The 13,029-nt window shown below is 35.7% G+C and overlaps 1 protein-coding gene across 1 annotated transcript in view; it reads left to right on the forward strand.

Annotated features, from left to right (window-relative positions):
• PCLO (piccolo presynaptic cytomatrix protein) overlaps positions 1–13,029 on the forward strand; it is a 445,966-nt gene that overhangs the window by 344,877 nt on the left and 88,060 nt on the right. Inside the window, exons 14-16 of the mRNA XM_006155762.3 lie at positions 4,040–4,148; positions 4,706–4,773; positions 6,678–6,892. Of these exons, the coding sequence (XP_006155824.1) occupies positions 4,040–4,148; positions 4,706–4,773; positions 6,678–6,892 (392 nt within the window). The remainder of the gene's footprint in view (positions 1–4,039; positions 4,149–4,705; positions 4,774–6,677; positions 6,893–13,029) is intronic.

Consider the following 13,029-nt stretch of genomic DNA (forward strand, 5'->3'; position numbering starts at 1 on the left):
TTTTAAGCCAATGGGTCCGGGACGTGAACCGCAGTCAACTACGTGGGAGTCCAGCGACATAGCCATTACACTAACTCCTGGTTCCTCATTCCTGGGAATTCCTACATGTGCCTCCTTGTCCCTTCAACTAGCAGGATGCTAGTCAGATGCTATTTCTTTGCCTTTACCGCGGATTCTCTCCTTCCATACCATTTGTCCCCTCCTCTCTTCCATTCCTTCTCTTTTTTCATTTTAAGTTAATGCATAAATAGGTCAAAATTATAAAATATATAAAAGTATTTTTTGCAAAAAGAATAAACTACATCTACCTATCTATGTATTTTCCATATATTAACACTGCCTGGGTTAAAAATGAAAGGGTAATTAATATGTGATGTGGTGGTTGTCTGCTGGTTGGCCAGTCTGAGGCAGATGGCCTGTTCAGCTGAATTTTTTGTGTTGTTGCTGCTGATAATAAGTCTCCCAAGAATGATTGCTCAAATATGGTATGATATTAATATAGAATCTTTTCATGAAAGCAGTGTGGAAAGTTGTAAAATAATTGCAAATAATTTATATATGTATATGTGTATATATACAAAATTCTTATTTAGGTTAGCTTTTTTTTTTTTTTTTTTTTGACCCCATCTATGTCAGGTCTCATTTTATAGCACACCAGCTGTTTCGGTTCATGCGAGGTCCCCTATGATGCATATATGGTTTTTTTATTCATTTATTTATTAAATCAGCAAATTTTAAAGTTTTTTTTTTTCCTATTCCTCCTCTTTTCTCTGTGGGGAACTATTTTAATTTGCGATGTCTGTTACCTCTTTGTAAAATACATAATGTTACTTTGTGTGCAGATTATCTGCATCTTCATAAGTAACATTTTCCTATAGATCAGTTTTTCACTTCTTTGTACCTGGCGAAGATGTTAAGATGGTTTCATCATCTGATATTAACACCTGGTATGGTCTGTTTCTTTGGATCTCTGCCAATTATTTCCATTGTGAAGATTTACTACACTTCCAGTGCCCATTTCACCAGATACTCCCACCTGCCCACTAAGAGATACCCAAAAAGACCATTTTTGGGTGATGAGCATCCATGTGCTTAATGTAATTATACTCTGCCAGATTGTCCTTCAGAATGTTTGCACTCTTCTGGATTATCATTAAAATAATTGTGCTTCATAAATTGTAAACGAGCAGTTGTTTTGCATAGTCATACTATTCTTTTTCTGGAAAGAAATTGAAACAACTGTTCAGCACATATTATCCCTCTAGATGAAGTTAAGTTCCCCCTTTTTGCACACATTTTACATTTGCACATTTGAAAATAGTTTATAGGATTTCCAATTAACACATGTATTTTAAATATATAATCTTGAAGTCACGTAGAATTTAACTACTACAGCTATCTTATGAATACATAAGAATAATTTATTTCATTCATTATTGTAGTGTTGTTCTTGGAGGACCTCTAGGAAGTTAGAGAGACAATGGAAAGGGAAAATATTATTATTTTTTTTGGGGGGGAGAGGTTTTTGCTATACGGTGCGTGCACTCACCAGACAGTCAGACAGACAGAGACAGAGAGATAGAAAGCAAGAAATCACCCCACAGGGGGGATAGCCACACTGGAATTCCTTCTCCTCCATTCTCCTCTCAGGCTCTCGGGCATGGATGCACACACGCCCAGTGTGAGTTTAAGCCACCAGGTCCGGGATACAAACCACGGTCAACTAAGTAGGAGTCCAGCAACATACCCATTACGCTAACTGCTGGTCCCAGAAAATATTATTAAATGATTGTGTTCAGAGCTGGCCCATGCCCTAGTGGTAAGGGAGCCGGATCCCTTAGGACTGACCACACAGTTCAAGTTCCAGACCCAGCGACTTGAAAAACTTGTGTGTACACATGCCCAAATAGAGATGATATAGTGAAATGGAGAAGGGACTGCAGCATGAGCAAGCACCCTTGAGGTGGACTTTCTTTCACTGTGTCTCTCTGTCTCTCTACTGAGCACAAATAAAATAATAATAATAAACTATTGTGTTTACAAATCATCTTCCCTACAGTGTTTCACAGCAGAACCATGCCATTGTAAAAGAACTGGCAGAATTAAGGGAACTGCAGCATTGCATTAACCCTGGTAGGAAACTGAGAGAGGGGTAAAATGTTGTTAGTCTGTGGTGGGAGTGAGCAGATCATGTAGTTCATGACCTCAGGTGTATATATGAGCAAACTTCTGGTTACCGGTATAAATTTTTTAGCAATTTAATTAACAATACTCAATAGTTTTCCTTTTTTGTGACTAGAAACCTTTTTTCATTTCACTGGATAACTATGTTTTATAAATTTGCCCTTTTATTTTAAGATATAAAATAAACTGGAAAAGCATGAAGATATGCGACTATTTTTTCTTCGTGGAATATGCTTCTGTAGAAATAAGGCCATTCCATTTCTGAATGACAGCATTAATTTGTTTTAATTCTGTCATCTGCTCATAAACGTAATCTTTCTCCTGATTTACCACAAAAAGGTGCTTTGTTTTGCTCTTTCAGTGTGCTATCAGTGTGCTATTTTATTAATTTTTTTAGTAGTATTGTCATTGTCTTTTACATGATTTTCTCATTTTATGTGTATAACAGCCTGGGATTGTTGAAATAAACCTAAGGCCCATCTGAAGATAAAGTTTTCTTGGAGTAAGTTGCAGACAAGTCTTGTTTGTGCTTTTGTGAGTCTTTTCTATAGACTTTCTCTGCCATTTAACTGTAATGTAAAAACATTTCTGTTGATTGCAACTGGTCATATGCTTTCCAATGCATATCATATTATTAAATATTTTAAGGATACTAGAATGCCATGTTTGAAATTTCTCACTGACACCTATGATACATAATAAGGAATTTTACGTGAATATTTCTCAGTTCATTGACAACATGATTTTTCAACGGTCATTTCTTTTATTTACTTATATTTATGATCCATTGACACTCTCCTTGGGTAAAGCTGGCAGCATTCGCAAGTATTTGGGTATAACATATTGTATATTTTCACCTAATTTATATCTAATTCACACAGCCACATACTAGGACATGAGTCATGCCAAATACACAATTCTAAAGTATTTTGACATGTCATGTAACCTGGACCTTCATAGCAAAGAGATTAGATGTAAAGCCTTGAAATATTAATCATTAATACTTTTTTGTATGGAATTATTTTTCTAGATAGAAAAGAAAAATGAAACGTCCTGGTCAGTTTAGCTCAGTTACGTAATTTGTGGAACTGGGGTCAGTTACATAATTTGCAGGACCCAGTACAAAATGAAAATGCAGGGTTGTTTGTTCAAATGTTATTAAAAATTTCAAGGTAGCAACTGCAAAGCATTAAACCAAGCATGGGGCCTGTCTGCACACAGGGTCTTTTTCTACTGCACAGGTCACATGCCCATTCAGCTACCCATTCTGTATTCTATTCAGGGATGTCTGGCATACGTGCAGTGAAGAAAAAGAAAGTGGCAATCTGTTTTATCTGGGCAAAATCAAAAATATACTTTCTGGAGAGGCACTTGACAAGGAACTCCTAAGGGCTTTTTTTCTAGCACTCCCATTCCATGACAGAATATAGACGTTTACATCCTTCTAGTAGCTTGCTCCCCGTGGGAAAGTTATATTGGTAACTGCAATTGTTTGTGAGTTTTTGGTTTGGTTTGGTTTTGTTGCCTATACAAGATTCATCTGAGGAATTTTTATTCAATGATGTTTTCTTTATAGCAGTGTGGACAGAATGCATGCTTTTGCTAACATTTAATAGAGTTTCGAAAGCAAAATTTTGCATGTTGTCCTAAATGTGTTTTATGGGTTCAGGTAAGTTGATGAGATAAAACTAAACAATGGTTTTAGTATTAATGATCCAGAGAACTTTGAAATGATGTTCTCTGAAATGGTGTGCTGAGTTGGTTTTCAAGTACAACAAAATGTCTTCTATTCCCTATGGACTCAGACTAGAGACAGCATGCATGTTTGAGTTTAAACTTGAATTTGTCTTTTTAGGGATGCAAGTATTGGAATGGAATGGAATTCCCTTAACTTCTAAAACATATGAAGAAGTGCAGAGTATCATTAGTCAGCAAAGTGGGGAAGCAGAAATATGTGTAAGACTGTGAGTTTTTCCCCATCTTTCTGTTTCCATTTTTTGGCTATTCATGACTCTTTTAATTTAAAATTGTTAAGGTGGAACCTTTGCCAGTCAGCAAGATATTCTGTAAATAGAAAATAAAGTGAATACAAGTTTTTTTAGATTTCTTGTGTTCAGAATCAACAAAGTCTAAAGCATAGAAAGAATTCAGCTAATTTAGTTTCTGATTATGTTAAAAGCTTTCCCCTTCCATGCGTTTATTAAAACCTACTTCATTTAAAGGAAAACTTGAACCCATTTAGATTTCATGGATGTGTATAGTATTTCAAAATGAACTTACATTTAATCCATAAAGATTTCACCTTAAATAATCATTTTTATCAGCTCTGACTTTTAACAGCATTGCGAAATATCTTGGGTTAGAAGGGTGAGCATGCTTTGGAGTTGCTTTATATCATTAACCACGTCTCATTTACCTACCGGAAAAAATAAATAAATAAACCTCAGGGTAGTTGGAAAAAAAGTTCCTTTTGTCTTAGGTTTCCTCAGTTTCTTTCTTAATGTTTTATTCTAATTTTTAGGGACCTCAATATGCTATCAGACTCCGAAAATCCCCAGCACCTAGAACTCCATGAACCACCAAAAGCTGGTAGGTGAAAGCAATCTGCCTTCAGTCACGGATAAAGATGTAGATGTAGATGTGTTTGTGTGGCAGATGTAGTCACAGATGAGACATAAACATATACATAGATATGAAGATAAAGTTGTAAATAGATTATATTTGTAAGCAAAATCAAAATCATTGCATTTTTCGCATTATGGAGAAGCACATATTTGCATCTTAAGCCCTTTATAAAAGTTCATCTGAAATACTTACTGTGTGAGTTCACATTTCACATTTTTTTTTAAAGAGAGGTTTTTGCTATAGGGCACATGCGGTTGCCAGAAAGACAGAAAGACAGAAAGCAAGAAATCACTCCCCAGGGGGGATGGCCACGCCTCAATCCCTTCTCCATTCTCCTCTCCAGACCTTGGGCATGAATGCACGCACGCCTGGCGTGAGTTTAAACTGCTGGGTCTAGGACTCCACTGCAGTCTACTATGTGGTAGTCCAGCAACGTAACTATTATGCCATCTTCTGGCCCCCAACATTTCACATTTTTAATTATTTAAATATAAATTCATCCTGTGAAATCCATGCAATCCACGGAGCCCTTTCTTTTTGGTCTTAAAGAAATTGTTATTCTTTTTAGCATAACTGAATTTTGAAATCCTGTTTCTAAACTTTTTTGGTTGCCTTTTTATAATATATGAAGATAAAATTCAAGATTTGTAAATGTTTGTTACCAATTAGATTCCCTTTCTTCTCTTTTTTTAAGAGAAATTTTTGCTATAGGGCATGTGCACTCACAGGAGAGACAGAGAGATACAGAGAGTCAGAAAGCAAGAAATCAACCACCCAGGGGGGATGGCCACACCACAATCCTTCTCCTCTATTCGACTCTCTGAATCTTGGGCACACATGTACATGCGCCCAACTAGAGTTTGAAGCCTCAGGGTCCAAGACTGGAACAATGGCTTAACTATGTGGGAGTCCAGTGACGTGACCATTACTCCTTCAGCTGGTCCCTGATTCCCTTTCTTTTCTGTTGAAGATCTACATAAATCAAGTTGTTGACATTAAAATAATAATGGCAAAAAAAGAATCATTTTTTCCTTTGCTTACTACATTGTTAATAAATATTTCCTATGCTTATAGCCACAATACTAGGAGTCTGGGGTATTATGCCATTTATACATCTATAAATGTAAATATACTCTTTAAAATTTCCTCCTAGGAGAAAATGATATGAAATATTTAGAGAAGGAAAAACAATTAATTATACAAAAAAAGTTACAGTGGCAAAAACAGGATAATGTATCATTTATATGGTTCCCTGCATAAAGCATTAAAAATGTTTTTCTGAAGATGTAATACAAACTTCAATTTCCCTCTGTAATTCAACATTATGTCACACTTCTCTAAGCTTCCTAGAGTTCCTTAGATATGTATATATAAAAAGTATTTAATTCTCAGTATCAGCAGATGACGGGCATAATGGCTACATCGCTGGAATCCCATATAGTCGACCGTGGTTCGAATCCCAGACCCGGTGGCTTAAACTCATGGTGGGCACATGTGCATGCATGCCCAAGATCCCTAGGAGAGAATGGAGGAGAAGGGACTGTGGCGTGGCCATCCCCCTGGGGGCTGATTTCTTGCTTTATGTCTCTCTGTATCTCTCTGTCTTTCTGGCGAACACACACACCTATAGCAAAAATCTCTCAAAATAAAAAAAGTATTTAATTCTCAAAACTTTTGAGAATTAAATAGATGTTAGAAATGTTAAACTTCCTCATTCAAAATATATACATAAAGGTACAATTAATTTTAAAAGTTTAGCTTACTTCGTGAGTAATATTTTGCCTTTGTCACCTAGAACTCAAATAAGTTCCATGGTATTAGGTACCTTTGAATCAGAGAAGAATGTAAGTCGTTTTATTTTGTTGTAGTGGATAAAGCAAAATCCCCAGGGGTGGATCCTAAGCAGCTGGCAGCGGAGCTCCAGAAGGTCTCGCTGCAGCAGTCACCACTGGTTCTGTCATCAGTGGTAGAAAAAGGATCCCATGCTCATTCAGGTCCAGCATCAGCAGGATCCAGTTCAGTTCCCAGCCCTGGGCAGCCAGGGTCACCCTCGGTGAGCAAGAAGAAGCACAGCAGCAGCAAGGTGAGAAGTGCTCCGTGTGACCTCTGACTTGCTTACTTTCTAGTTCTTTATTCTGAGCAGGAGACAGGAAATAAAATACTGCTCTCCAAAGTGTTGACCTTGTGATTTCTCATTTCTTCACAATCTATGGCAACAAAAAAACACTTTTCTTTGCAAGTGTATTAGGAGTGAGATGTAAAATTTATTTTTAATCTTATAAAAGCAGACAACAAATGTAGATAATTTGTAATTTATCTCTCATAGACTTGATTCTTAATAGAGAAACTGTTCTTATGGTTGATAAATACACAGGAAATGTATTCTTTTGTCTAATCTTAAATAAAGGTTTGTCTTTATGGAGTGAGATGTATGGGAGGAACAGGCTATGCTTGGGTAAAGGGATTGGATATCAGAAAACAAAGTTTGTGTTACTAAGTATAAAAATATAGGATTGTCACCAAAAATCCTTATTATCCAGAAGCAAACATAAAAGGTAGGGTGACCTTAGTCACTACATCATAAAATGACTTTTTTCAAAGTAAATATAGCAAAGCTCCACTAACAAAGTAATTTTGAAGACAGAATTAAATGTCAAAATATATTTTAACATGGCTTCATTTTACCATATGCAATGATATATTATTTTGAAGAATATCCTTATGGAAGTTTTAATAATTGTTTTAAAATAATTTGTAAATTAATCAACTAAATTACCAATATAATTAATAATAATTTCTGGTTTGGGATGTTTCCATATTACATAAATATAATTGGAAAGTATTCAGACAATTTAGCAATTATTATCTCATACAATGTTGCTTATATGTTTTTGTATTCTTAGGTTTTTCATATATCTAGTACAGATGTGTGTAATTACTTGGCAGCTTGTTTTACCTTCCAAATTAATCTGCAAGTTCCTTAAGAACCAAGAACCATTTTTAAATTTTTCTCTTCAGCCTCCTAAGCATATATTGTATTTGAGTGGCTTGAGCTGAACAGTAACAAAATTAATTAATATTTGTGAATTAAAATATCAGCAGTCACTCAGAAGTCTCTGTAATATTAGGAAGTACAAAATTGATTTATTTTAATGTACTGACTTTTGTAGAAATTATTAGAAGATGAAAACAGGACAAACATTAAGGAAATGATACCAAAGGTTTTATGATAGGCAGTAACCCTTTTCTATCTCAAGAATGTAGGCTTATGTAGTTTAACAATATTTTTGCTAAAATGCAGACTTACTAAGCTGCACTGTCTGATAGAGTAGCTGCTGACCACATGTGGCAATTGCACCCTTGAAATTCAGGTAGTCCTAAAGGAGATGTGCTGTGTATGTGAATTACTTCTGAAATTTTAATGACTTAACTTAATATGAAGAAAAGAATGTAAAATACACCCTTACAGTTTTTGTATTGATTTTATGGTGAGATGTCAGTATTTTTGATAAATTGAATTAAACAATATATATTATTAAAATTAATTATATTGGTGTATATTTACATTTTTAAAATGAATAGCAGGATATTTAAAATTATCCATGCAGCTCACAATGTATTCTGTTGGACAGTGCTCAGATGGAGATTACTCAAATCTATTGGTAGTTACACTAATCAGATCTGATTATTTATATATATATATATATATATACACACACACACACATATATATGTATATATAATGTTTATGCTTTTGTTTGTTTGGTTTTTGGTTTTTTTGTTTGTTTGTTTGTTTGTTTGTTTTTGCTAGAGGTCCTGTGTGCTTCCCAGAGAGACAAAAACAAAGGGAGAAGAGAAAGCACTCCTCATGGGGAATGCACAAACTGAAATCCCTCTCTTTATCATTCTCTCCTTTCAGGATTTTGGGCATGCACACAGACCTGGCATCTTTCTCAAGCTGCTGACTCTGGGACTTGAACTGCATGGTTGGCCCTGTGGGATCTGGCTGTCTTAACCATCAGACAATGGCACCAGCCCCACATTCTTATTTTAAGCTTATTTATTTATGTCTTCTATGAATAAAAGGTATATATAGAAAGAACCCTCAACAGGGTCTTGATATCTTTAATTCCTCTCCCCCAGCTGCCAGCCAGCCTTGAGTTATAGACATAAGCATGCCCAGAGTACTCAGAGAGGTCTCTGGACACAAACCTGGAAACTTCCCACATGGGTCGGCCTTATAGAGTGACATGTTTTATCACCGAACTACTGTTCATCACTATGCATACATCCTTCATTTAAAAATTATGGGCCACCTTCATAGCCTAATGGGTAAGGGAGTCAGAGCTCACATGACTGACCACAGTTCAAGTCTCAGCCCACGGGCTTGCGAAAAGTGCTGGCCATGTGTGTGTGTGTGCATGTCTCATATCCCAACAGGATAGAGTAATTGGAGAGGGCATTGCAGTGTGACCATACCACACTGGGGTGTGCTTTTTTTTCTCTCTGTCTCTCCCTGCCACATGCCCTCTGGCACTAAAAATACATAAATAGTCTATAGATACTACACTCTTTTATTTTTTCTTTTTTTTTTTGGAGAGGTTTTTGCTATAGGGTGCGTGTGCTCACCAGACAGACAGAGACAGAGAGACAGAAAGCGAGAAATCGCCCCCCTGGCAGGATAGCCACGCCGCAATCCCTTCTCCTCCATTCTCCTCTCAGGATCTTGGGCACGCACGCACACGTGCCCGGCGTGAGTTTAAGCCACCGGGTCTGGGACGTGAACCGCAGTTAACTGCGTGGGAGTCCAGCGACATAGCCATTACGCTAACTGCTGGTCCCTGGGTACTACACTCTTATAAAGAGGAATTATTACTTAGTCTTCTCTATGGAATAGTTATCTTCAACACTTAGGAGATACAGAGTTCCTTGAAACATGTTTTTCTGAATGAAAAAAATGAATAAATAAATTTAATGACATTTCTTGACTCTTCAATATGTAGTCTGCATAAAAGGCAGTACTTCCTTTTATTTTTTCTCTATATCCTACAATGTTAAAAAAAGTTTATATTTATAAAAATATTTAGTGATAGCCTAAGACTTATCTACCATGAGCCAGGTAACATAATATGTCCAAATGTATAATATTCCTCAGATAATTTAGAGAATAATAATTTTAACTTCTTTGTGTTTCATTAGGCCTAAGACTATATAATAATAAAATGTATTAATTCAATAGAATATATTATAGTTAGGGTAATTATACATTTGGTTGTTTAGAATACATATATTAAACACTTAAATGATTATTCATAAGTAATTATTAATTCATCAATAATGCTCTAACTGCTACTGAGTAAATTTAAGTATGAATCTAAAATATTTACATTAATGTTTAAGCTACATAATTATGAATAGAGTTATTTTTTACAATTTAAGTAATTTTCATTGATGCACTGGAAATCTCAAAATATTTTAATTAATTTGGGGTTCCAAATTATATCTCTTTTTTTGCTGAATATAATTGTAAGATAAGCAACTAACAGAACTGCAATCATCTTGGTAATAAAATACATAGAGACATGACTTTTTAAAATTACTAATTTGTTTAATTCAACATGAATTTTTGTCTTCAAAACTTTTTACTGAAGGACTTTTGTCTCTGAAATTCTGACTGATATTTCTTCATTTTACCTTTAAAGTCTGAATAATTTCTTCCAAGTCAGGGTTTAAGTCAGTGATTTAACTAAATACTTACTAGTTTTGCATGGTTTTTTGCAGTAGGTACTTGGTCTCCAAAACTGTCCGTCATGGCATACTCACTGTGTCAGTTATTTTTCATGGCACTGTGAAGCCCAGAGAAATAACTAAGACAAGCCCATTTGTTAAGTAGTTGGGTTTCAAATGGGTTTATAAGTGCATTCATTGTAATATTTCAGTAGCCTTTGGAAAAAAAATTATATACATGAGATGAAATAACAACATATTATTTTTATTGTTAATAAATATAATTACATATCAATGCATTTTATAGGCACTGCCCAGCTTCTCAAACCATGGAATCAGATTGAGCAGTAACCACTCTTACCCCCACCCCTAATCTCCCTGGTCTTCGCGCAGTACAGTTTTTTAACACAGCAATTTTGCCAAAACCAATCTCACAATGGTATGATGTAGTTGTTAAGAAAGCAGTGGTGGGAACCAGCAGTTAGCATAATGGCTATGTCTCTGGACTCCCACATAGTCAACCGGGGGTTGCGTCCCAGACCCAATGGCTTAAAACTCACGCCGGGTGCATATGCATGCGTGCCCAAGATCCCGAGAGGAAAATGGAGGAGAAGGGATTGCGGCATGACCATCCCCCCTGGGGGGTGATTTCTCGCTTTCTGTCTCTATGTCTCTCTCTGTCTGTCTGGCAAGCGCACGCGCCCTATAGCGAAAACCTCTCCAAAAAAAAAAAAAAAAAAGAAAGAAAAAGAAAACAGTGGGCTCAAATCGTGACATCTACCTACGTCAGGCTGGTAATTTTCATGATGTCCAACAGATACTCTCCATAATTTTAAAATATTCCACTGTGTTCAGAGCAGCATCGCAGAAAAAGTAAAAGTAATCCATAAGCATACTCTCTGCATTAAATTAAGCATAGCTACATGGTCATATGTTAAATGAATTACAGCTCTTGAAAAAATAAATAAATAAATATAAGACCTTACAAACAACTATTGTTTTTAGTTTTGGGGGGGTATTTTATATTTTTAGTTTTTGCTTTTTATTTTTTATTTTATTTTTTAAAGTTTATTTATTTAGAGAGTTTTTTTGCTATAGGGAGCATGTGCTCCCTGGAGAGACAGAGACAGAGAGACAGAAAACAAGAAATCACTCCACAGGAGGAGATAGCCATGCTACAATCCCTTCTCCTCCATTGTCCTCTCAGAATCTTGGGCATGTATGTACATGCGTATGCTCCTGGTGTGAGATTTAAGCTTCCAAGTCCAGGAGTTGAACCACAGTCAACTATGTGGGAGTCCAGCAACATAACCATTATGCCACCTGCTGGTCCCTCCTTTTTATTTATTTTTGGTCTTTTTTTTTATTTCTTATATGATTTATTCCCAATGTTCATGCATTAAGATGCAGAGATAGCTGGCTGAGGCAACTCCAAATCTTGAATCATTTATATATTGATAATGGATCCAGAAACTTGTGTTGTCCCTTTTTCTCTAGGTTTAGTTTGCTTTTCTTAAAATGTAAATAATAGGTTAACTATTAAATAGATATAATGATTCCATATCTTCCAAACAGCTTAAACTTTGAAGCCAGAACACATTATTAGTATTAATAAATGGCAATAAATAAATAAACTTTGAAAAAGGGGGCAATGAACGGAAGTACAGTGATAAAACACATGCTCAATGCAGTAGGCCCACATGGAAGTTTACCATCTTGATCTACAGACCTTGCAGAGTACACAGGCATGCTTGTGCCCATCATCCAGGGCTACCAGAAGCTGGGGGTGGATTAAAGCAGCAAGATCCTGGCAGGAGTGCTGTACCTTTCTCTCTCCCCTACCCCTCTCTCTTGACTCTTCCATTCATGAAAGAAATAAATAAATGGCATTATCTATCTATCTCTCTATATCTATCTATCTATCTATCTATATTTAATAAGGAATATGTGCTTTAGAAAGTTTAACTCCTGCGTCCATAACATCCCAGCGATTATGTTAATTTTATCCTTTAGTTAGTTCATAGAAATCAGAAAATAAAACCATCTTCTTTTGATTACTCTCATTTCTAGAATAAAAATATAAGACAAAAGAAAGCAGAAAAAGTATAGCAAAATAATGTTATGGAATTATTAAAATTAGACCAGTATTATACCCATGGAGGGAGACAGGGTTTTATATGTAAGGTGGCAAGGTGACTGCCACTTCAGTAAATACCTCCTCTGCATTGACACCACGTTGCTTGAAATTCTCTTATAGATTTGGGGCCAGGGATATCTCTTCTTACGTACAAGTATTTCACAGAAATGCGACAAGTCAGCAAGCAGTCATGGACTAGTTTGCCAGATTACTTTCTTAATTGTTTCTAAGAATTTACTGACATATTGAAAGTCAAAAAAAAAAAGAATTTACTGACATAAGAAACTTACTAAGGAATTGGAAATTTACATGGGATGAGATATAATTTTAATTAAGGAGTGTGAAGAACAAATCGG

This window comes from Tupaia chinensis, unplaced genomic scaffold (assembly GCF_000334495.1).
Source record: "Tupaia chinensis unplaced genomic scaffold, TupChi_1.0 Scaffold000466_1, whole genome shotgun sequence".
NCBI lineage: Eukaryota > Metazoa > Chordata > Mammalia > Scandentia > Tupaiidae > Tupaia > Tupaia belangeri.